The sequence below is a fragment of the Mesoplodon mirus genome (assembly GCF_964341445.2).
Source record: "Mesoplodon mirus genome assembly, chromosome: 6".
Taxonomy (NCBI): Eukaryota; Metazoa; Chordata; class Mammalia; order Artiodactyla; family Ziphiidae; genus Mesoplodon; species Mesoplodon mirus.
The window spans coordinates 33,294,564-33,320,871 of NC_138982.1; the positions used below are offsets into that span (position 1 = coordinate 33,294,564).

The 26,308-nt window shown below is 49.1% G+C and overlaps 1 protein-coding gene across 2 annotated transcripts in view; it reads right to left on the reverse strand.

Moving 5' to 3' along the window:
• Positions 1-20,259, reverse strand: part of ITGB5 (integrin subunit beta 5) — a 110,145-nt gene extending 89,886 nt beyond the window's left edge. For both annotated transcript variants that reach the window (XM_082625143.1, XM_082625142.1), the window contains exons 1-3: positions 19,822-20,259; positions 10,512-10,597; positions 446-650 (exon numbers count right to left, since the gene is read on the reverse strand). In XM_082625143.1, coding sequence (XP_082481269.1) covers positions 446-650; positions 10,512-10,597; positions 19,822-19,891 — 361 coding nt within the window. In that variant the 5' untranslated portion in view covers positions 19,892-20,259. The remainder of the gene's footprint in view (positions 1-445; positions 651-10,511; positions 10,598-19,821) is intronic.
• Between the last annotated feature and the right edge of the window lie 6,049 nt (positions 20,260-26,308).

Consider the following 26,308-nt stretch of genomic DNA (forward strand, 5'->3'; position numbering starts at 1 on the left):
AAGTGAAATAAGCCAGTCACAAATGGACAAATATGTATGTGAGTCCACTTCTATGAGGTATCTGGAGTAATCGAATTCACAGAGACAGAAAGTGGAAGGGTGGTTGCCAGGGGCTGGTGGGGGAGGGAGTGAGGGGTTAGTGTTTAATTGGTACAGAGTTTCAGTTTGGGATAACAAAAAAGTTCTGGAAATGGAGAGTGGTGATGGTTAGACAACATTGTGAGTATACTTAATGCCACTGAACTACACACTTAGAAATGGTTAAAATGGTAAATTGTACATTACATATATTTCACAATTTTGTAAAATAGCAAAGATACTCTGATCATCCACAAAGGCCTTGGACTCTGCTTCCTGAGGTCTGGGCCACACCTCACCATTGCCCCCTCCCTGGCCCGGCTCATCTTTCCACCATCTTGAACAGGTCCACCCCAAGGGCACTCACCGGGCCGCAGGTTCACCGTGACCTCCTGCGGCGTCATCTGGATGACGTCTGACCCCGCGGGGCTGGAGCCCTTGCTGCTGAGAGGCAGGCTCCGCAGGACCTGGGTGCTGCTGACCGGACTCTCAAACTCGCCGCCACAGCCGTTCCTGACCAGGTTTGCCTTCAAGTCGCACCGGGAGGTGACCGACCGCAGGCTGCCGAAGTCCTGGAGGTGTGGAAACAGGGGAAGAGGGCAGGAGGCGGTCAGAGCAGCTCCAGGACACCTGAGGCTGTAGACTCATCACCACCCTGCGACCTTAGACCCTCTACATTCCATTTCCTAAAAGCGGACAAAGCAATAACTCCCCCAAGTGCCTCACACCAAGCATCATGAGGATTAAGTGAGGTGTCGGATGTGAAAGCATTTGGCAAGCTGTAAACATGCACAGTAAAAATGTTTGGTCTCGTTATTTTCATGGTCAAAAACGCTCCTTTAAAAAATGTGCCTGTCTACATGATAAGCTGGAGAAAATAACTGATATGGTCAAAAGTTGCATAACTAAAAATTTTTGAAAGATACCATATAAGTGGCCAAGTAGCCATCACTCAGACAATCAAGAGTTAACTTCTGAGCTGTTCCCTCATCTACCATGCAGGCACAACCATTCTGGAGAGCAATGCAGTACCTTTTGACCCCTTGGTCACCTCCTAGGAATTTATCACAAGTAAATTATCAAAAGGAAAGCAAAACTCTGTAAGATATACACTGCATGTTCTTCAGAATAGCACAATCATAAACCTGAAGCCAAAATCCCTAAACCAGAAGAAAAATATGGTTTATCACCTCAATAGATGACACAGCCATCACAAATAATTATGAAGACTAAGCAGAAATTTCAAAACATTAAGAAAAAAAAATCAGAAAATAGAATGGTATCTGCATTAGGATGCCAAAGAAAAATAAAAAATTAAGATAGTTGAGGTGCTAGGGGAGAGGGAATAAAATGATATTTTTCTTTTTCTCTTTATTGTTGTTTAAACAATAAAGCCACATTGATAAGAACAATCTTTCTTTTCTTCAGTTGGATTTAGGAGAAGGCTGTGCATCAGGATGACCCACCCTAGTTTGGGGCACTAGGAGTTTGGGCCATTTACTTTAAAATGAAATTATATACTTTGTTATAAAGTAGGATACCTGTAAGCAGTGATCATTTTCCAGTAAGGGGGTTTTCAATGGCAAAGCAAACCCATTCATTGCTGGATGTAGAAAAGAAGATCCCCTCCTCCCGCTGGTTGGACTGGAGTAATGGCTGGAGGAGTTAGATGCTCTCTCTTCCTCCCGCCACTGTAAACACTTTGCCAAAGAGCCTCAGATGAGTCAAGAGTCCGCTGACCGCAGACAGACTCCCCTCCCCCTTCATCATGGTCTAGGATGCCCCATGACCAGTCACTGCCCACTGGGGCCTTTGCAAGATTCAAGACCAAGAAGTCAAGAAGACTTTGCAGTATTTTTAAGGAAGTAAAACCAGATGTGTTGTTCTGGGCCTCTGTGATTTTGGTTTTTCATTTGCTGATATCTGAATGTTTTTGTTTTTGTTTTTTTTTAATTTTGTCTATTGAACTCTTGACATGACGGGAGATCTTGCATGTCAACAACCTCGGGACTGCACTGTAAATATAAATGACTCCACAGACACTTGTGGAACAGGGTGAGAACAATGATTATTCTAGAAATTACAAGATTCCAAAGCTGAGGTTTCTAAACTGGGTTCCGAACAGTCTAGCTTGGCTCTGATGAAGCAGTAAAAACCTCCCAGGGATAGGGGAAAGGAGCGGTAACTTCCTGAGGGCCTTACAGGTATGGGACTGCTGTCTTGAGCTGTGTGACGCACAGGGTGAATTAGCTGTCCAGAGCTGAAAGGGCTTAGGGGTTCGCCTGCTCAGAGCTTACGTGGCTACAGAATTTCTGAACTTCCTGCCAGCATGCTGGGCCTTGCTGCCAGCTCCTCCAATTCCAAGGAGCTGGTTGTCCTCCACCCAGTTCTGACTGTCAAAGTGCACCTGTCTTGACCAGACCACTGCACATCCCCTCCCCCACCCCACCAGGCTGGTGAGGAAAGCATCTTCAGTCTCCCAGGAGCGATGGAAACCCCTAACGGCCCTCCCCTTGGTCTGAAGCAGCCTGCATTGCGGAAATAGACTAGGTCACAGAGCCAATCTGTTTCACCCTAAGCAGCAGGCAGCTACATGATTCCTCACCACAGCCTCAGCCGTTCACGTCATCCAAATCATTCCCTAACGCCTGGACATCTTCACCAGCAATGAACTTCATCCAAGTTTCCCAGTCAAGCTGCTCAAAGGCCATTTTTGATAGACAGTACCAGTCCCTGAGGGAGGATTTGTACAGGGCCACCTGCTGCTCAGGGAAGATGTACCTGCTGGGCTCCTCAGGAGGCTTTAAGTCCAGGACATGCTTCCCAAACCTGAAGAACTGAGAGGCAGCCACACAGTGCCAATTACAACCTTGTTTGTGTAGCTGGCTTTCCTGATTGTGCTCTGGGGCTTCTTTATTCTCTCGGATGTTAGGAGCAAAGCTCTCTTCATGCCCCTCACTGGTAACAGCTTTCCTTCATTCTCCCTAGTAACATTCTTCAAGGTGGTGGCAAACCTCCACTCCAATGCACGTGGCTTCCGTGAAGTTTGCTGCACCAGCAGGGAAGACAGTGAACTCCTGTCACCCAGCTGCCAGCGCGAGAACCACCACTGAGAACATTAAAACTGCCAGTTGCAGGATGGCTTCAGAAGTGCCTACCATGTCAGCAATGTGACACTACAGGGGGCCCACTTCTCAGAAGCTCCAGTGTCACAGGCAGCAAGGGACAGCCTACTATGGCACTCATACCAAACTCAGACTTGGCCTCAGGGCCATCCATTTCTATCAGGTTTGTCAACCTTCTCCTGTTTCACGGAGTTCAGTTTCTTGCTACTTGGGGAAGCCCCAGTGGTTTCACTGATGTGCTTGAGAACCTTTGAGACACCTTTATATATTGAGTCCTGTCACTGTCCCAGAACTTTAGGGCCTCAAAGACACTGGCTGAGGAACCTCTGGGCATGGAAGTCTGGAGAACCTTCTGAGAGTAAGGCAGCTATCTTGACATCAATCAAGGATGCCCGCAATAGTTGAAGGTCTGTCCAGCATGCAGTCTGAAAATAGCCACGACTGACTTCTAGCGTAGGCCCTTGATGCCCCAGAAAGGGACAGAGAGCACTGCAGACCCCGCAGGGAATGGTAACCCCACCAGCCCAAGAGCTTTTCCTCTATTCCCCTCCTCTAGCTCCTCTTTAGATATTTTAATTTTGAATAAAGATGGATGCATAGTTAAAGAGAGGAAACCAAAACCACAAAGACCAGGGGCATATATTGTGATGGTTATGACCTTCCAGGTACACACATGTTATAAATAAAGACAATGCCTCGATACCACCATTTCCAAGCTTCAAATTCAGTGAATGCAGATGCCCCAAATTATAAACCCTTGGAGGAAAGGAAGACTCGTGATTAAGAAAATCCTCCTCTCATGAGTGACATCCTGAAGTCTGATGCGCTAAGAGCCTTCAGATCCCAGAGACCTGACACCTGACCCTCTGCCAGGTGTCAGAACACAGCAAGTTCCAGGGGGGAAGGGACCTTGGGTGCATCACCTGGTGCCAGCCCCTCACTTCTACAGATGAGGAATCAGAAGCCCACACACCTAAGTTCATGCGTATGTTCACCTGAGAAGTTTAAGTTCCTCCGGCCTCAGCTTTCTGGAAGTAAGCTCAGTGTTCTTTGCATCATCTGCCTCCCTTCTCAGCCAAGGTCACTGCTGAATTCCAGAGCGGGAAACTAACTCTGGGCCCCCAAACTCCATTCCTCTGAATCTAGTATTTCCTTGCTGCCCCAGGTGTTGAGCTCTTCCTGCCCCCTATCAAACTTGGAGGATAAATATCCACTTGATGCAGAAAAACAGGTATGAGTCTTCATCTCAACACAGAAAAATGGAAACTGCTTTCAGGATGGGCTCTCATGGGGCAGCTCAGATGCTCACAGGTGCTTACAGCTCTGTGCCAGAAGAGGTTTCACTTCGTGAAGGAAGCATCTGTCCATGGTCTCCAGAAACACCGTCACGAACCCTCCAAAGGGCTCACGAGGGAAGGGTAACTACATGACAGGCAAATTACCAAGAGAAGCAATAGAATGCACACTGGAACGTGAAATACCTTTCAGAGCTTTTAGTCACTAAGTGGTAATAATACAAGAAAGAAAAGGGAGGCGTTCCAAGTTTAGACGGCTTTTACTTTGTTCCAACACCGGCGCTCGGAGTTGTTACAACCTGGCCCTCTCGGCTCCCTCCATCGCCTATTACATGGAGGACATAATGAGGTCTACTGTTCACTGTACACTTAACTCCCCTACGTTTTGTTAATGAAAAACCTCCCTCCTGCACCCAAGGCCAGCGCTCAGCGGGCTCTCTGTTGTCCGGCACCGTGGCCAGGGCACTCAGCTTGTCCGCCTGAGCCACTCTGGTCATCACATCCTCTGGGCGCCTCGCTGCCTGCTGCGGAAACAAACAGCAGGGTGGAAGAGTTGAGAAACTGCAGGCCTGGGGGAAGAGGAACCCAAGCAGGAAAGGGGGCAGACTGCCGGATCCTGGGATGAGGGAGAAGAAGTCGCCAACTGGTGAACAGGCAGAGCTGGGCAGAGGCAGGGAGCCGGCTGTTGTCGGTGCTTCGGCCCTGGCTTGACGGAGCCCTCATGGATTAGGGGGCGGGGGAGGGGAGCACAAGGTTAAGGGATGACAAACTGAACCCTGTGCACGTGGCCTGCCTGCCTGGGGGATGGGGAAATCCCTGTCAGCTTCCGCTCGGCTCACTTAATGCACTGGACAAATGTTCGTGAAGAACCTGCAACAGGCCGAGATGCTTCCTTTCAGGACCGCAAAGAGATGTTCTCTCATAGATCTGTATTTTATTGTGAGCTGGGGCGGACGCTTATGTTTTTCATTCCTTCCCAGATCAAAGGAGACTACAGGTCATGCGCCCTCCCTCTCCTTTCCCCACCACGCTAATCTCCCAGAAGGCCCAGGCGGCCGGTCTTGCTGCCCAGCCTCTCCTCTGTCTCCTTCCTCACATTCCCGCCTCCAGTCCTCCTGACCCCTTCATTCCTTCTCTCCACGTCCACCTCCAAGGCAAAGACCCTTCCCCGCGGCCCAGGTTCCCCATCTCCTCCCACGTCTGCCCCTACATCCACCACCCAAGCGCCCCAGGCCTCCCTGTTCTTGTCCCGCGGGATTCCACAGGGTGGCCATGCCTGCCCCGTCCTTCTCCCTCTGGTTTCACAGCAGCCTGGACCGCTCACGGCAACATGGCCTCAGGCTGGCTCACGTTCACACCTCAGGAGCCTCCCTCACCCCCGACCCTGAGTGCCATCGCCCTGTCTGCCTCTGCGTCCACCGGGGCTCCCACAACGCTTCCCGAGCGGGGCCGGGGGGACCACACGCCAGTCCTTCAGCCCCGCCCACTTCTCCCCAAACCTTGTCCTCTGTCCAGCACGCTGGCCTCCCTGCCCCCGGCACAGGCTGCTGGTCCACAAAGCCCCTTCCCCCTTCCTCCCCAGCACACAGCTAGATTAAGTCTCCCAGCTCCTACTGCACTTAGACTGAGGGATGTAACTGGTTTTAGGTGAGAAAATGTGAGTGGAAATAACATGGGCTGTCCCGAGGCCTTGCCATAAAAGCATTCACATTCTTCCCCGCACACGTCTCTCCACAGCTAGCTGGGTTGTGAAACTTACTCTCTTAGAGCAGAGGCAAACGTCTACTTTTAAAAAATGAAGGACAAAATAGATAATAAGCTGCCGGAGTTTGCTGTATGTTTTACGCAGTGCAGTACAAACGGCACAGGGAGTGTTCAAGCTGGCTGAGAACAGCCCAGGGCTGTGAAGGATAGGAGACAGGAGCTGAGCTGTGTGGTAAAGACCAGCAGCATCCCCTCCACATCCTCATCTAGGATAAGGGAGAGTCTGGCAACTCTGGTCTTGAAGCCAGAGGGTAAGGTCTAAAGCAAAGGTGCCGGGACTTCGCTGGTGGCGCAGTGGTTAAGAATCTGCCTGCCAATGCAAGGGACACAGTTCGAGCCCTGATCCGGGAAGATCCCACATGCTGTGGAGCAAATAAGCCCGTGCGCCATTACTGAGCCCATGCGTCACAACTACTGAAACCCGTGCGCTCTAGGGCCCATGTGCCCCAACTACTGAGCCCGCGTGCTGCAACTACTGAAGCCCACACACCTAGAGTCCGTGCTCCTCCGCAACAAGAGAGGCCACCACAATGAGAAGCCCGCGCACCACAATGAAGAGTAGCCCCCGCTCACTGCAACTAGAGAAAGCCTGCATGCAGCAACGAAGACCCAACGCAGCCAAAAACAAATAAAAATTTTTTTTAAATCCCCAAACACATTTAAAGAAAAATAAAGCAGCAGTCCCCAGCCTTTTTGCCACCAAGGACCGGTTTCGTGGAAGACAATTTTTCCATGGACGGGGGGCGGGGGGGGATGGCTCAGGTGGTACTGCGAGCGATGGGGAGCGGCTGATGAAGCTTCACTCGCTGGCCCGCCGCTCACCTCCTGCTGTGCGGCCAGGTTCCTAATAGGCCACAGACCAGTACTGGTCCGTGGCCCAGAGCTTGGGGACCCCTTGTCTAAAGCCACCAGGGAAAATGAAGCCACAGTTAGAAAATGAAGACAGGAGAGCCACGTTAACGGGGCCATGCAGCAGACCCAGGCAGACAGAATCAGCATGAAGTGTGGATGGCGGCGGGGGGGTGTGTGTGTGAGGGCACTGGCTGACTCAAACGCCACACCTGTGGGAGAATACAGTGACGGGAGGGGGGACTGGGGAGAGGAGATGGAATTAGGTTACAAGCAGTGTTAAATGCAGAATAAGACATCCCCACCCCCACCCCAAATAAATAAGGAAGCCATTGTGGGATCTGGAGCAGCGGACTCCTGACAGAATGTGTTTGGGGGTTAATCTGTGGTGGTACGCAGTCACAGGGCGGCTGGTGGCAGATCAGCATCCCCGGGAACACACTAGTTAGGGACCTGGCCCTCCCTGGCCCTCCCCTCGGCACCGGCCCTCCAGCGCACACACGTCACGTGCTCTTGACAGAAACCTCACTTCTGTGCTGATGTCCCAGGATTCACTGTTAAGGCACTCGGCCACACTTATCCTGTCTTGCTAAGGGGCAGGGGTTGATCAAAACTATTCCTGAATGCCCCAAACCCAGCTCTCTGAAACACACTCAGGCCATGGGGAAAGTTCACCTCCCAAGAGGATGGGAAGCCGCATTCCCGTGCAGGCATCACAGGAGGTTCTTCAGCCAAGATTGAGGCTATAAGCACAGAGGGAGCCCAGGTGTGGGCCGGGACAATGATATGCTCCGCGAGACAACATCAGTCACTACCAGTATCGGGACGTCAGACTTGGAAGTACCAGCACAGAAACGGAAGGGACCTAAAGTAGACAATCCAGCCCGGCTTCCTGATCCCACTGCCCACATTCCACCAGAAAATAGCCGTAGAGGACAAGGCTCAGGAGGCTTGGTTACTCAGCAGTCCCATCCGCAAGCCCTCTCGTGAACTGATCTCACTTTGTACTCCCAAAATGCTGGAGGGTGAGAACTGTCGTCTTCATGTTACATACCGAGAAAGTGACAATAAATCATGGCAAAACTGAGATTTAAACTTTCGTTTTCTAACTCCATGTCTTTTTAGCAGGCCTCTTTTATCAAGTATGAATTCCTGCCAGATTCTTGGCCAGATCTGAAGATGAATAAGACAAAGATTTTCACGGAGATGATGATTTAATTGGAAGCAGGCATGAAAACAAATGCACAGAATAAGAGGCTGTAAGTGCGACGGAAGGAGGACAGACTACAGGGGAGACAGAGGTGGTCACGGCCTGTACGTGCAGACACGTAATAAACAGCCACTCAGTGAAATCCTTCCATCAACCTTACTGAGCAACTATGTGCCAGGCACCAGTCAGGGTGTGGGGGATCCAGCAGTGAAGAAACCAGATAAAACCGCTGCCATAACATTCTGGTGGAGGGAGCTTACATTCTAATTTCAGATGGATGGATGGATGGACAGATGGATGGTTGGACAGATGGATGGATAGATGGTTGGGTGGACAGACAGATGTGTCTGGGGGAAAACCATGGAAGTTTTCACGGAGTAGATGTGTCTTGAACTAACTTTTTCTTTTTTTTGGCTGTGTTGGGTCTTCATTGCTGCACGCGGGCTTTCTCTAGTTGCAGTGAGCAGGGGCTACTCTTCGTTGCGGTGCACAGGCTTCTCAGTGCGGTGGCTTCTCTTGTTGTGGAGCACGGGCTCTAGGCGCATGGGCTTCAGTAGTTGTGGCATGCGGGTTCAGTAGTTGTGGCTTGCGGGCTCTAGAGCGCAGGCTCAGTAGTTATGGCGCACGGGCTTAGTTGCTCCGCGGCATGTGGGATCTTCCTGGACCAGGGCTCGAACCCGTGTCCCCTGCATTGGCAGGCAGATTCTTAACCACTGCGCCACCAGGGAAGCCCCTGAACTAACTCTTGAAAACTGAAGACAAGGTGTTGGTCAGGGAAAGGAGGGGAAAGCCGGGAAGGCCCTGCAGGAGCAGCAGCAGCACAGGGAAAACCATGAGGGTGTTCATCAGTCAGGGCTCTCTGGGGACCTTCGAGTCATTCCCTGGGGCTAAAGTGTTGGGGGCAAGTAAGGGATGAAGGTGGGGAGGCAGGCAGGGGCTACGGAACTTGGATTTGTCATGCAGGTCATAGGGAACCAGTGAAAGGTTTTAAAGAAAGTTGATAACAAAGACAGTACAATGAAGCACAAATACGAGGGGTGCATATGTTGGGAAGAGTCCTCTCTCAAAGTAGCTTGTTTAGTAATCTTACTCTCTACTAGAAAAAATTCTAGAATAGTCACATGGAAGAGGCAGTGTAGCCTAGAAGAGACAGCCTGGGCTCAGAAGTCCAGGAAGCCAGACTCAAACCCTAGCTTTGGAACATGGTGTGGCCTTGAAACAGTCACTTCAACTCTCTGAGACTGAGATTTTCATCAGTAAAACGGGTGTATTGCCACCCACCTGACAGAGCTGTCATGCGGATTAGAGATACAATATACGAAGTGTGTGGCATCTAGTAGGGGATCCCCACACGATTGTTTTTAGCCATCATAGGCCAAAGAAGTCCCTAGACTTCTGGAGCTGCATCATGGCGAAGAGGTCTGGCCTCCCAGGAGCCATCCTTGGTCCTCCTGACAGGCACGCACACTGAATTGCAGAGGCTGAGCCAGCCCAAATGGCAAATCTTGGGTTCTTTTAAAAATAACTTGAATGGTGTACTAGTGCAAAGAGGGTTTGTGCTCCATGGTTCTAACAACAGTTTAGAAAAGTGACCCAGAAATTTCCCCCAAGACAGGAGGGTTAGATTTTTTGAGTATTTCCTGATGAGCCCACCAAGACTGATATTTGTATTGCTTTACGACAGCAATATGCCTATCACCATCCCAAACTTACATCCCTTCCTATAGGGTTTGAAGAAACAGCAGCCATTGTTTTCAAATAAAATCATTTCACAGAGGCCAGTTCATATTATTCATCCTCAGATAAGCCACTCCACAATGACTGGCGTCCACCAACAGGCCACCCACCCAGGCATGTATTAAATTGTTATGCAACAGACTCACTTCACAAGCTCAGGTCTTTTACCAAATTGCAGAAAACTATACAAGAGTCATAACTGGTTCCCCCACAAAAGGGAAGGAAGACCTTGCTTCCCCAAAACAGGATTAAAACATTCAACACTACCTAGAGACCCAACTTATAAAAATGTAGCTTTTCTTTTTGTCATCGCCTTGGGAGAAAGAGGAAGAGGCAACTTGCAGAATCTGCACACTTTCTGCACAGTCAACTTGAGTGCTGTGGTGCAGCCCACGCCCTCCCCCACCCTCCCCCACCCCCTCACAGCACTCCTCCCCTCCCCCACCCACATACCTCTTTGGAGCACCAGGCACATCTTGGGTGGATTAGCAGACATTCTTCACACGAGGTGGCACTTCCACTAGTGCATATGTTGAGACCTTCAAAGAAAGATAAAGATGCACCAATGCGTTTCTGGCCCTAATCTCTATTCATGAGGCTTTTGAATGGGGCGGGAGGAGGAGTCACTTCCTTTTTTTTAACAGGGGACCTCCGTGAGGCTGAGGAGTGCAAGCCCCCTGTGCTAACTGCAGGTGAAGGCTCACTGGCCAAAGCTAAACACTCACAGTTTTTGAAGCACCCACCACGTGCACACTTGTGTTAGCAACTCCCATTCCTTCTGCTGCGCCCACTTGGATTCCCACCGCCTTCTCCCGTAACACAGCAGGTCCTGCCTCACTGAGGGGGAACAAGGCCCCTCTACACGCAGTCCAGCCAAAATGACAGAAATAGTACAAAAAGGAAAGAAAAAAAAAAACGATCGATCTTTTTCAGGCATAAGAAAATGCTAAATCAGGTACTGTCACACCAAATCCACAGTGTACCAAAAGAAGCCAGCACAGCCCTTAAAGAAGAATACATCCCAGGAACACAATGTCAGCTTAAGACATGGGAAATCCGTTAATGCAATATATCTACTAGCAGGTCAAGTAAGAAACAAACATACCACCTCAGGAGGTAATAAAAAGGCATTTGATCACATTCAGAATCCATCCCTGATTTTTAAATAAAGTCAGAAACTAAGATTAGAAGGAAACTTCTTTATTGCTATAAAAGTCACTTTTTTCAAGCCCAGGCCAGTACCTCCTCCACCCCCTGTCCCTGTGCCGTTCATCTGGGGAGGGGCCTCCAGAGGCAGGCTCAACTGTGGGACTGAAGTTAAAGCCCTTGTCCCCTCTCCTCCCCCACCTCCCTACCTCACTCTACACCCCCCTCCAGCTCCCACCCCCAACAGCAAAGACATTCTTGGTGAAACTTAGCATCCAGTTCTTTTTCTTCCTTTCTGAAACATCCCCGACAGATTTCTTTTGACCAAGAGCAGAACTGGTTGGTTTTTCTCTGAACAGAAATAACGTTATTTGGTCTTCACAGCAGTCACAGACCCACTGGTCTCTTCTGGTTATTGCCTAGGGGCACAGCAGATAAATAGAAAAAAGAAAAACCCAGGGCCACCAGCCCTAGGAAGAAGGGCTCAGACCATAAAGGGGAAAAAAAGAGTCAAGGAGATTAACAAGAGAGAGTGGAGGGGAAAACACCGGGAGGCAGAGACTATTCCCTAGCTCCACAAAACAACGTAACAATATTGGTTGTAAGACATCTTAGAACTGTAACATTTCCCTAATTTGCTAATTTTAACTCTCTGCTTCTTCTTTGTCACTAGCAGTGAAAACCCACAGAAATTGGGTGATGCAGGAAGCTGCACCGTGTCACCCCACACTAGAGGGAACAAATACCATTTGGGATCAGAATGGCAGCTGGGATGGAACCTGAGGTGCTAGGAAGAAAGGCAGGGCATCTTTGGGAGCCCACAGAGGGCGAGAATGATGGCTTTCCCCAGCCAGAGACCCCAACCTGAACCCTCCCCACCAGCCATCGCCCTGTTGGGACCCCCCTGCCTCATACCCCTGGAGCTGGGGGACCACAATCTCACTGCCAGGCCTACAGCAGGACCTCCTGGGTGCAGTGCTGGACTCAGAACACATTTTCCAGGAGAAACAAGCTGGGGCCAACCACCGTGCACGCCTCATTTCAGGAGGAAGAGTCCTTTCCGGGTCCCAAACACTCACCAAGAAGGTCTTAGAATCCAGCCCACGGGGAAGTTGGGCTTGCCTGCCTCCTGCCTGCCTTGACAACCTCCTTTCTCATTTTAAAATGAATCCACTCACTTCGAGACGTGCAGGCAGGCACTTTTTAAAACACCTTTTAAATAATGCCATTTGCAGCAACATGAACGGTCCTAGAGATTGTCATACTGAGTAAAGTAAGTCAGACAGAGAAAGACAAATATCATATGATGTCGCTTATATGTGGAATCTTAAAAAAGGCTACAAATGAACTTATCTACAAACAGAAATAGAGTTACAGATGTAGAAAACAAACTTATAGTTACCGAGGGATAAGGGGGGAGGGGAGGGATAATTAATTAATTAATTAAAATAAAATATAATATAATAAAATTTAAAAGCCTTTTAAAAAAGAGAATGATGGCAGGAAAAGTTTCAAAATGCCAGTTCCATGTTTCGGTCTAATCTCCTTACCTGAGTCACTTTGCTGTACAGCAGAAATAAACACAACATTGTAAATCAACTATACTTCAAGTAAAAAAAAAAATATGCCCCAGAATACTTAGCTTGAAGTATTGACATTAAATAAACAGATGTGGATAACTGAAAAAAAGAAAAAAAAATCTCCTTACCTGTCAGAAACCACTACCTGAGGGGGTGAAAAAAATCAAAACTAGAATGAAAGTGACTTTTCTCCTGCTCTCCTCAACCTTATCAAATACACACTCAGGCCCTTGTGGCATGTCATTTGCTTTGATGTATAAAATCATTTCTATAAAAATAATGGAATTGTAGAACCCTGGAGCTAGAAATGCTTTCGCATGAGCTCGTCAAGTCACCTCATTTTACAGTTGAAAACATGAGAAAACAAGAGTGACTTGAAAGTAGGAGCCCAGTCTACAAGTAAGAGGTCAGAAGGGGCACTGGTTGGCAAGTGCCCACATAGGGTACCTGTCTGGGGATCCCTGCACCATGCCAGACGCAGGCCATGTGACCAGTGAGCTCCAGGGTCCTCTGGAGGAGAGAAGTCCAACAGGCCCTCAGTCAGAAAGGAATTTGAGATTGGATGTCTCATTTATGTCTCTGCCCTAATCAACATAAATTCACAAACACCGCTTTCTAAATACCAGGGCCTCATCACTGAGCTCTGGGACCTTGGGTCGGGGGTCTCGGGTTCACAGCATTAAGGGCTCCTCCGTTCTGACCCATATCAGACTGGGCTCTGGTCTTCTGCTTTGTCAGCCTGAAAGACCTTGGACATAATCCTGAAGAGGCTCCAAGGATGTGACAGGCATCTGGTATGAAAACATACTGAACAACTATAAAATATTTGTCATCCTTAATTGTTTCTGTTACTCTGACATATTCACATGCAATATAGTAAAGCAGTTTCCCTGCACTCAAAATGATTCCTCTAAAATCACATTGCTATAATTTGTAGTAACTGCAAATGGAAAGTAACCTTTAAAAATCGTATAAAAATTAAAAATTTACTTTAAATATAAAAATAAAATTAGGTTGCTGTTGGAACACATTAAAATTCAAGAAACCCTGTTCTAAGCATGTCCCAAACGCCAAGCACTGGACTAGGGGATGCTAGACATACAGAGACGAATGACCCAGGCCTTGCTCCCCAGGAGCTCACAGTCTGCCAGGGACCAGGTAGCAGCCAGGAACTCAGGGCACCAGAAGCATAGACTGTGTGCTGATATGAGCCACAGTGCCAGCCTTACTCCCTCTGGCATCTCTCCTCTTTCCACCTATTAATATTTCAGTAAGCTTAGATTTGGCTGGATGAGTCACTTGGCACCAATAGCAATTTGAAAGGAAGGAAGCAATGAAAAAACGTTCAACAGCTGCAGTTCACAGATGTCAGAGTGTTGTGTCTAGGTCATGGTAAAAGGTGCTAGCGGCCCAGACAGTGGCCACAACTTTTCGTGGTAACTGTTTGCACAGTGACCGTTCCAGCTCAATGTCAACTGCCTGCAGCCCTCAATGTCTCTGAAGCCGGGGGTTTACTGCAAATCATCATCTGAAAACAGTCTCCTTCCCAAACTCATTGACTCATCCTTGCCTGTCATCAGTCATATCCAGGCAGCCGCCATGTCTGGCCGATTCTTCCTTCAAGATGCATGAAATGTTTCTCCTAATCCAACCCTTCCTGCCTGCACCCTCCTCCAGCTAGGTGAGAGAAACACAATCCCAAATTACATTTTACTCATTGTTTTCAAGACAACAGAAAATAAAAACATTTCATCATTCCTGTTCGGGAGGGGGCGGGGAAGTGGTAAGGCAATGGAGTGCCTCTCCCCATGCCCTGAACCACAATCCCCACGTGTGACAAAGTCTTTCCAGTGCTCATTCTAGCAATTAAAGAGTCATCAGTCTAAAGATGTTACCATGAAGTGTAAATACACCCTAGGAAGGATCTGTCTTGTTTATATCTTTACTGCCTTTCTGAACAGCAGACATCTGCAAAAACACACGACAACGTCGGCTTTACAGATATGACTTTTTTTTTTTAAAACACCAATTCAAACACTAGAATACTACGTGGCTTTAAAAAAGAATGTGCATGCTCCCTATTCCCTGCATACTGATATGAAGCTCACTCGGATATACTTATCGCTAAGTTAACAGAAAAGGCAAGGTACAGAACAGTGTGTTTCGTGCTGCCTTTCAATAAAACTGGGGGAGGGAGATTTGTAATAAATGTACAGAAAACACTATAGATCCATAAGAAACGGACAGGGATGGTCTGAGCAGGGAAGGGGGTCGGGGCAATGTCCCAAACTAACGGGCAACAAGAATGGAAAAGAGATCTCTCACCCTACACTTGTTATGCTTTAAAAAGGCATGTGAAGGGGCCTCCCTGGTGGCGCAGTGGTTGAGAGTCCGCCTGCCGATGCAGGGGATACGGGTTCGTGCTCCGGTCTGGGAGGATCCCATATGCCGCGGAGCGGCTGGGCCCGTGAGCCATGGCCGCTGGGCCTGCGCATCCGGAGCCTGTGCTCCGCAACGGGAGAGGCCACAACAGTGAGAGGCCCGCATACCGCAAAAAGAAAAAAAAAAAAAAAAAAAAAAAAAAAAAAAAAGGCATGTGAATATATTACCTATTCAAAAATTTATTTTTAAAAAGACAACTGGGGATTTCCCTGGTGGCACAGTGGTTAAGAATCTGCCTTCCAATGCCGGGGATGTGGATTCGATCCCTGGTCAGGGAGCTAGATCCCACATGCCGCAACTAAGGAGCCCTGGATTTTCGTTAATAATAACATATTGATGTGGTTCATTAATTGTAACAAATATGCCATATGAATGCAAGATGTAAATAATAGGCAAAATGGGAAGTGAGGCATATGGGAACTCTCTATACTACCTTCTCAATTTTTCTGTAACTAAAATTGTTTTACAAGTTTAGAAAGCTGAGGTTTTTGTTTTTAAGGTCATTGAAACCATGGTAGGAGTGGCCGGGCGGGGAGGACTCAAAAGAGTACCAATCATTGTGTCTGTATCAGGGACCTAAAGGTAAGTGAGACGCGGCAATTCACCACGTAGCAGAAGAGGCAGCCCCCAGTCTCTCTAACAGACAGAATATGCTATGAGAGCAAGGGAAGGAGAGGCCAACCCTGCTCCACCCGAGGGATGCAGACAAGGCTTCACAGAGGACGGGACATTTGGGCTGGAGTCATGGGTTGAGGAAAAGGATATCCTGGCACGAAAGATTATTGGCTTATTGGCTACAAGTCATTTAACCGTTCTTTCCTGGTCTCAGCATCTTCCTGCAAACAATTCCAGGGGTGGACTAAATGGCCTCTATCATAGATTCCAGCTCAAAAAATCTTGACACACTCAAATGAGTTCTCTCCCTCGCACGATGAATGTTTCTTCCTAATAATGAGGAAATAATGAGAGTCCCTGACCTCAAAGCAAGTTGTAGAAGGAGGCAAGGAGGTGAGGATGGGACACTGTGCCTCCAACACACACACACAGTACCAAGACTCATGTTCATCCATTCATTCAACAAGTATGAGTCAGGCACTGTTCTAGGCACAGAGGATACAGTGTCAAATAGAACGGACAAAACTCCCTGCCCTCACGGAGCTTTCGTCCTGGTGAGGGGCAGAATGCTCAGAAGAGAAGATGGACAATAAGCCAGATAAGGAAGTGCATTCGATGGTGATAAGTGCTAGGGAGAAAAATCAAGGAAGGCAAGGAGACAGGAAGAATGTGGGGCAGGAGGCTGCAGCTCTGGCTGAGCTGGAGACACTGAGAAAAGGCTGGGGGGGAGTGGGGGGGGGTGGAGGCGGCCCACCGTGCAGAGATCTACAGGGAGACCATTCCAGGCAGAGGGAAGGCCTGCAGCTGAGCTCGAAGACAACGAGGCCCTCGGTGCTGGACTGAAGTGCATGAGGGGAAGTGATGAGAGGCACGGGGGGCAGGGGGCGTTCATGGAGAGCCTGGCAGGACACTGGCAGGACTTCCGGAAGCCACTGGAGGGTTTGAAGCAGAGCGACACGATCTAACTTGAGTTTTAACAGGATCACTCTGAGCGAGAGTTGAGAATAACTCTACAAGAGACAAGCAACCATCTCTGAAAAGCTCTGGGGGGCGGGGGGGCGGGTAGGGAACCAGCCTGGAGGTGGGGAGGGGCACTCTACAGCCCTGTCGCAAGCATCCGCCACAGGGGAGGCATCAAGGCCTGTCTGGGAGCAAACTTCTCACCATGTGGCCCAGGAATCAAACCCTGCATCCAACAGAAGCAGCAGCCTCACAAACAAATGGGCACCTATAAATAAAGTGTTCCTTTACATTTATAAAGGCCATTAATCCCATTCCAACGGGAAAGAAGCCCTCCGACCCAACCAACTGAAAATACCTGTGAAGCGACCCCACCCCATTAACACAGCTGCACACCGCCACGTGAAAGGGCCACCATCATTTAAGTACTGTGTAATCGTCCCACACGAGGTTAAAACTTCTCAGAATGTTTCCATGAGCTGGCTGGAGGAGAAAAAGTAGTTACCAGGGTAGGCAGGCACAAAGGGCCTTCTGCCAACTACTTAGATATTTTAATTCTCCGTTGCCTCAGTAGCTAAATGAGCATGGAGAACAAGCAAGAGAGGAATACTAATTAGAGCTAATTAGGCCCTGCCCTCTTCTGCCTCAATCCCCTTTATTGAAAGTCCCCCTAATTCAAGGGTGATGGCCCTAAAGTGTAAATACCTAGGGTAAACAGCAGCCGACGCACCAAACCCCCTGTTTGCATTTCTGAACCTTTGCCTGGTTACCTGAGGAGGGCTGCAAACCCAAGGCCAAATTCCAACAGCCCCAGCATAGACCACAGAATCATGGGGGGAGGGAGGGCTGCCAACAGGACTGCAGTAAATAGGATAAAGGGCTCTCCTAGGATTTCGAGCATTCTAACGTGCAGGACATTCACCAGAAGAACATTTGATTTTTTTCCTTTTAATAAACAATGATAGCAAACATGACTCCAGTTCCGCAGCCCGATCAATGCCACACTCCTCCCTCCTTCTTAGTAGAGATCAAGGGCCTCACCCCAGAGAAACCCTTCCCTGGTTATGTGGGAAGACCATATCTTCAGGTCCTGTCTGGAGGCCCTCGGCAAGGGGATAATAAGGAGAGCAGATAACCCTGGGATGGGGGTTGTCAGCCTGCCAGGGACTTGTTTGAAGTGAGACCCCTTAAATTAGAAGTCTGTTTCCTGCTGGATTAAACACACAGATGAAAGATGTATACAAACTTTGAAAAACAGAAATCACAACGCAAATGGAAAATAATGTATTGAAAGAATTATTTGCAACTGCAAGTATTTAAGGTTTTACTAGAATCCGAATGTCAAACTGTAAGGAAACTAAGAAGTCATCTCCTTCAGCAGTTCCCAAACTTTTGGATTTCACAGATTATTAGGATCATTATGATTTAAAAAGAAAACAAAAAGAGAAGCTAAAATGTATATAGGATTGCCAGATTTTTTCTTTTGCTCAAAATGAAAACCTACTCTCTATTATCATTACAGATTATTAAAAGAAGTTTTCCCACCAAAAATAAAAAAGACATAATTTCAAATTAGAGGACAGTCCTTGGGAAGCAGGGGGCTGTTGGCAATGATATACTCCTGTGTGTGACACAGGATCCATCCTTCTCTTTGCCTTTCCCTGGGGACCCATGAAAACATCAGCAATGGGCACTGGTTGCCAGATGGGTGTTTGGAAACCGGTGACCTACCCCAAGCTCTGCAGTGAAAAAAGAAACCTGCTACAGTAATAAGTTTGAATTAGGCCCTGAAGAAAGTTTTTGTTTGCCCAGACCTCTCCTCTCTCTCAGACAGAAACCTCCACTGCCTTCATGTAAATGAGACACGGCAGGGGACAGTCCTTCCCTCCCTCGCAGCCAGACATTTGCTTCACGAGAGCAATCAAGAATCTCGGGCTTGAAAGTGAATTGAGCACCCCAACACAATGATCTCCTACGGGAAAGGAGAAAGTTTGGAGCTTCTTGCTTTTGGCGGGGCGAGGGGCGGGGGTTGGCGGTAGCTCATCTGCCTGGCAGCCCCAGAGCCCAACAGAGCATCCCTCAGCTGCGGCCTCCCAATTGCCACATCTAGCCCCCTCCCAACTCCGAAGACTTAAAACAGGTAACTGAGGGCTCCTCACGCAGCCGCCGGCCCAGGGCAGTATCGCGCGAGTGCAACTGCACACCCCCTGCCCTCCGTTCCACAATCAATCCTCCAGAATTAAGGGAGCGTGCTGCACGGGGTGTCTGTAAACTCCGGCATAAAGCCAGGCAGAAGGAATCAGATCGGGATGTTCCAGCTGGGGCTTGGTTCCCAGGTGGGGCTGTGGTTTGGGACGCGGGTCTCCCCTCGGGTATGCGAGGGCTTGGGGGAGGAAAGAGGGGGTTACATCTTTAAAGGAAGGCGGCTGGCCTAGGCGTGGTGAAACTCTAGGATTCGCTACGAGGGCCTGAACACCCGCGTTTCCAGGAGACTAGCCCTCGGGAGTAGCCCTGGCCCCCACGCTTTGGCTCCAGCGAAGACTCCGGGTCACGCGCCTCCAGCTGCCCTTCGTCTCCCCGACCAGGGTACCGGCGGCATCACTCGCCGCCTCCCAGCAGCCCGGCCGCCCCCGGCCGGCCACAAGGGCCGCTTTGTGCCGGGAGTGCAGAGCCCAGATCCCGACGCGGGGCTGGCGGAGGCCCTCCCCGCGCAATGGGCGCGGGCGCTCGCGGGCTGGGTCAGCAGACGGGCAGGGCTGTTTACTCAGGAAGGCTCCTCCTCGCCCGGGAGGGGACTGGAGGCCGACGAAAGCCCTGCGGGGCTGCGGCGGGCCGCGCGCGGGGTGGTGCACGCAGTTCGGAAGCCCCCCACCGGGCCGTCCCCAGCGGCTCGCTACCTGGGAGTGCCCCGAGGATGCCTCCCACCTTCAGACAACGGCCTGGGGCCCTGCCCCTCCGAGACGCCAAGGGCGGCTCCGGGCGCCACAAAGTTTCTTTGCACCACCAGCGGCACGGCTTACCTGGGAGCCGGGGCACGAGCGTGCAGAGCCCGAGGAGGCAGGCGTACAGGGACGCGGGGGCCCGCGGCATGGTGGGGCGCCCGGCTCAGCTGCGGCGCGGGCGGCGGACTCCGCGGGGGCGGGGGGCCGGGGGCCGCGGCCTGGCGGGAGGCGGAGGCGGCTGCGCTGGCCCGCGCCCCGCCGCCACCATCCCTCCCGCAGCGCTTGCCGCCGAGTCCCGGGGCCGCCGCTGCGCCGGCTCCCCGGCCGGGACGCCCGGGGTGTCGCCGCTCGGGACAGTCCCGGCGGGCGGCTCTGTGCAGGGAGGACTCCGGCTCCGGGACGCACCGCGGGCTGAGGTCCCCCCGCGCTCCGGTACACTGTGCCCGTCGCCTCCGCCCCTTCCCTTTTCTTCCTCCCTCCGGCCCGCGGGGCTCCACTTTCCTCCTCTCCTTACTCCTCCCCTTCTCGCCCCGTCCCGGCCCCCGCCCGCCTGCCACAAGGTCAGCTTACGGCGAGGCGGGGCGGGCCGAGCTCCGCCCCTCCCGGGGACCGGCCGGCACGGGAGGCCGAGGGCATCCAGGTGGAAGTTGCTTCCGGCGCACCTGGCGGCCGGGGCAGGGGTCGAAATCCTGGGCTAGCGTCTGGCCCGGCTTCCCTAGCACCTACGGGATGGGGGAGGGGCACGCTCCACGGGCGAGCCGAGATTATACTTGGGGTTGCTGGATTTAAGGAGGGAGAGCGGGTCCGGGGCGGGGGGCGGGGAGCGGGGAATCGTGCCGTGGCAGTCTAGTCCTCCCGAAGCCGCGCTCGCCGGAGGGACGGAGGCACCGGCGAGTGTTACCGCGAGGCGACGCGCTCTGTGGGGAAGTGAGGGCACATGGGGCGTGAAGACACACACAAAACGCACTTTTCCCTCATTAAAGTTTTGCCCCTTACGCGGATCCGAGACTGTCCAATATGTGACTATTCCGCGTTTTTCTTATGTCGATACGCTGGCGGTTTCCGTGAAGCCGAACAAATAAACTGAAGAACAGGAACAGATGCTCAGGCTTTCACCTTACCCTTTACACCTGAGCTGGTTCTAAAATTGACTGTAAGGGGCGGGGGTGGGGAGCCTCCCCTAACAGCACGTGCAAAGGACCAGGTGGGCTTGGGCTGGGCCACGATGAGTGGGTTAAGACTGGAATGGTTTATAGGCAGCAGGAGAAGAGGAAACCTTCATGTACCAATAGAAGGAAATAATAGTAGGATGCCTAACACATACAGTACCGAAAGCAGACAGCTAGCCAGGCACTGAAATGTAAATACTTACCTTGTTAATTCACGAAATCCTCCCCACAACCCTACTGTTGTCCAGATGAGAAAACTGAGGCACAAAGGGGTTAACTTGCCAGGAGAAGTGACAGAGCTGGATGCATTGTCCAAACGTTCAGAATGCTTCGACTAAAAACAGAAGCAGAAAGCAGTAAAGAGCCAAGTGATCTGAACTTTGCAGATCAGGAACCAGTTGGCAAGATGGCTCTGAGTGGGCAATTAGTTCTAACTGCCCAGATTAGGGAGCTGGAGTTTAACTGTGCACTCCCACCCCCACACTCTACCAGGGTGGTGCCCTAATGCCAGAGAAAATAAACTTATCCTTGTGGTATCGTGTGCATAGAGGCCAAGCTCCAAATTCCACTTGAAGGACAGGGTTTTATGCTTAAACTCCATGGAAATGTCATCGTACTCTAAATATTCCCCATGTTTATTCTGATGTCAGAGTTAATGCTTGTCCCCAAACATTTTCCAGTAAAATTTGTGCTGCAGGGGCTGCCCCAGGTTAATCTTGGGTCTTTCTGCCTCAGCAGAATGGCCTTGGGGCTACTTTTATCCAAGCTTGAGAGGCAATGATTATAACTAATGGGCAGCCAGTGAGAGTTTGAACTGGGAGGTGTCAGTGCCAAGTGATGATTTTAAGATTTTTCCGGTAGGGATGTGATGGATGGATTAGATGCAAGGAAAGTTAAGTTGCAGAAACTGGATAAATATTGCATTGATAAGGACAAAAAAACTTGCATTTATCAAGTATCCTCTAAGTTTGGGCCCTGTGTTGTCTGATCTGTGCATCACCTTCCCCAGCCCAACATGGCCCTTTACTGTTCAGAACCAACACACACCCCTGTTTACCTGGACTGCACCTGGAAAGTGCTGCAACCCAATCTGCCCTCCTCCTGTCCCACCTGGCGGTTTCTAACCTGCCCAGACCTGCCATAAACAGCTGAATCCCAAGTGATAACAACGTTCTTCCACATTCCATTATCTGGGAACTAGGCTGGAGATGATAGACGGCTCTTCTAATTCCTCCCAAGCTTTTGTTTTCTGGTTTGTGGCTTTTTCTTGTCCAGTCATCCTTCCTTCTTTGTACTAAGCTGGAGAGTGGAAGTGCCTTTTAAATGCTTTGACTTCCTCTGACTGGCAAAGTCAGCGTGCACTGATGGCCTCCGTCGGTGCTTCCCACAGCCACTGGAACAGTTCCCTTTGTGGCTGCTGGCTGCCTCCACAGCATCCCATTTCTGATCATTGCTGAGCTTCTGGGCTCAAAGGAGGCTGCTGGTTGCATTGAGTTTGCGTCTCAAGGTTTGAACACAGCTAATCCAGAGGAATTTTATGTTTCTTATTAGCTTTAAAATAATATTAATTCCTCAAGAAGTTAAATATAGAATTACCATATGATCCACAAACTCCATCTCCCAGCTCCCAAAAGAATTGAAAGCAGGGCCTCAAACAGATGGTTATACACCCACATTCATAGTGGCATTATTCACAGTCACCAAAAGGTGGAAATAACTCAAACATCCATCAACAGATGAATGGATAAATAAAATGCAGTATGTACATACAATGGAATATTATCCAGTCTTAAAAAGGAATTAAATACTGACACATGTTACAACACATATGAACCCTGAAAACATTATGCTAAGTGAAATAAGCAAGACACAAAAGGACAAATATTGTAGGATTCTATGTATAAGCAAATTCATAGAGTCAGAAAGGATAAAAGAGGTTACCAGGGGCTGGACAGAGGGGCAAACAGGAAGTTATTAGTTAATGGGTACAGAGTTTCAGTTTGGGATAATGGAAAAGTTCTGAAAATGGATCATGGTGATGTTTGCACAACATTGCGAGAATACTTAATGCCACTGACCTGTACACTTAAAAATTATTAAAATGGTAACTTTTGTGTTATGTGTATTTTACCATCATTTTAAAAAAACTTGAAATAGGATTAGTTAAAACTTTTCTATTTCATAATTCAGATTTACATGCTAATCCACTCCCACGATGAGTCGTCATATTGTGCAATTCAATCTATAATCCAGGTCAAGAATATTTTACTGATATATAGTTGCAATGTAATATGCAGGGAAAAAAAAGTTGGAGGGGGAAAAGACAACAACCCTACAGTATTCACCTTAGTTTAGGTAATATGCTTAATTTACTCTGCTTTTAATAGTCGTGCCTGGGGTTTGTCACAGTGCCAGAAATGAATGACCCTGATGACAGAATATTATAAAATTCTTTTGCAGGCATTGATAGGACTATGAAACATGTATACAATTTTCTATAATGTTAATTCTCACTTTTTGTTTTGGCCACACTGCACGGCTTGTGGGATCTCAGTCTTTGACTGGGATTGAACCTGGGCCATGGCAGTGAAAGCCCAGAATCCTAACCACTGGGCCACCAGGGAACTCCCTAACTTTTTATTTTAAAAATATAAAATTATATTCTTTTTTATAGGAAAATGTTCTTTATAGGTTTTTCCCCCCCTATGTGCTCTGGTGTTGGTTAGGAAAAAATACTCCCCATGACAGCCCTCAGAGTTTGCAGCCCATACAGGACGGCCAAGGACAGACCTAAAGGCACCATCGACATAATGGATGAACACAGGAGATGGGCAGATGACAGGCCATGGTGAGCACAGCGGGTTCCATTTTGGTGAAAATAGCCTATTATGTTAACTGGCATATAGTAGATCTCTCAGCAATTTTTCTTTGTTTATTTTGGGGTTAAGCATGGACATCGTGGTCATGCCACAGCTGAGACTGAGACGGGTGGAATTTCATACTGAGAGACGGAATACAAAACAAGTCTTGATGGAAATTTTCAACAATGAGGAAAGGTGTTTCTCTTTGTTGTTGTTGCTTTTAATGTACAAATGTAAGTCATAGAAATGTACCATTTCTCTGAAGCTAAGAAGCACATACAAACATTTTAACCTTATTTATGGAGCAGTTAGCACACCCTCGATAAATAAGTCATGTGCCTTCAACCTCTCTATTCATAGAATTATCAATTCTGGAAACGCTCATGAACTATTGTATCTTTCCGTAACCAATCTTCAAAGCTTAGTTTTGAAAATAGTTTTAAGATTATATATTCCGGAGGGAATGTATGTTTTCCAGCTTTCATGAACTGAAATATTCTAAAACAGTGTCCATTAATAAAATTACAGTAAAAGTTGTGATATTTTTCAATGAATTTTGGCATATGTTTCCTTTTTTTTTTTTTTTTTTCCTTTTTAGAAAACTTTTCTTTAAAATTGTCTGTAGAGCTTAGACTCAGAGGAGACTGCTAGAGTCTTCCCCTAAATGCCCCTTTTCCACTCTGGCAAAGCCATTACAATTTGGTTCTCTTTTCCTAGAAGTTATCTCACACCACCTAAAGGGCACAGATGCTTTTCCAGTTATTTAAATAAAAAGTACAATGAATGAAGACAAGTACACAGACACACACAGACACACTCACACACACATACCCCTTTTTAATCATATCTAGAGGCTTCTAGCGTAAATACCAGGAAACAAGGAGTGAGTAGGGAATAGGGAAGGAGCACAGAACAGGTATGGTCCCTGCAGATGTGGCCTGGGAAGAAATGCCACAGAATGAGGGGAGCATGATGGGATAGAGGGAAGTGAACACCATAGATGCTAGCGAGGATGGAGATATCTGAAGAGCAGGAGGAAGCGGCGGGAACTTGGGAATGCTCTTGGAGGCTGAGCCAGCATTCTGCCTCGGCCACTTGAGTACCACTTTTTTTAAATCCTCCTTTTCACCTACAATCCCCTCCGTGTCACCCCCCACCTTCATCTTGCCTTTCTCTTCTGCCTTGTCTTAGCTCTATCAGTGGTCCTTCAGACAATACTGGAGCTAGGAATTCAACAGCTTTTCAAAAGGTAGGACAAGCTTCTGACACTTACCCCTTTCTGGGGGCCAGGTTTGGGGGTGTGATAGGGGGGTGGAGGCTGAGCAGCTTGCTGAAGGACCGGGTCTGCAGAAGTCAAGGGCCAACAGGCCTGCAAAACGCCTCCAGCCCGGGACCCAACTTTGGCCTGTGTACAGGGGCCACTGCACCTTTTGTAGACTATAGCTCTTCATATTTAATTGCTAGTGGAGGAAAACTATAAATCTGGACTCAGAAGAATTCCGTTCTGGTCCTCAGTGCTATCAAGTAGCTGAGCAGCCATGCAATTACCTGCCCCTCTCTGGACCTCAGTCTGCTCAGCTGGAAAGCAAAGGATCTGGTCCATGCCAGAGGTGGCTCTATAATTACTGCTTGTGAACTCAAATGTGTTTGGCACTTGGCAGCAGGCTCTGCTTTACATAACCTGTTCTACCAACTGAAAATTTTCCTTCAGGGCTTCCCTGGTGGCGCAGTGGTTGAGAGTCCGCCTGCCAATTCAGGGGACACGGGTTCGTGTCCCAGTCCAGGAGGATCCCACGTGCTGCGGAGCGGCTGGGCCCGTGAGCCATGGCCACTGAGCCTGCGTGTCCAGAGCCTGTGCTCCGCAACGGGAGAGGCCACAACAGTGAGAGGCCCGCGTACCGCAAAAAAAAAAAAAAAAAAAAAAATTGGCCTTCAAAAAACTACTGCCCTTTAATAGGATACAGGACTTGGTTGAACACATTCGCTATGTGGGAAGATTGTGAGGGCCTGTCTTGAGAGTAGACTATGAAAATGACCATTTCACCTCTTTAAGGGATGTCCCAAGGAGCCCCCATCAGCTCCCTGGCTAATCTACTCTGATTATTTAATCAGCAATCACAGCAAGTTCTTCATTCCATGTAACCTAAGTTCCTTCTTTGGTAGTTTCCACTTCCCCAGCCTCACTGGAGATAGGCCACTATCTGCTCCAACATTTCACAGACGATACAATAAAACATGATGCCTGCAGTACCCACCAGAGGTTCCTCTGAGGGTCAACTCAATGTTCAGACTCACAAGCCTTCTAGAGGCCACACTTGGCTTTAAAAGTCAAGACAATGTAGGGAGGAACCACAGCTGGCCAGCCTGGCAGCATTGAGAGTTCATCTCATGGGAGCTCTGCTCTCAGTCTAGCATAGCAGTCAGCTCAGGTGCAGGAGCTAAAAGCCTGGTTGCTCAGGTGTAGGCCCCTCCCCAGCTTAGAAGCCATCATATTTTGTAATATAAGTCCAGGCGTATAGTTTCCAGGTTCCTCAC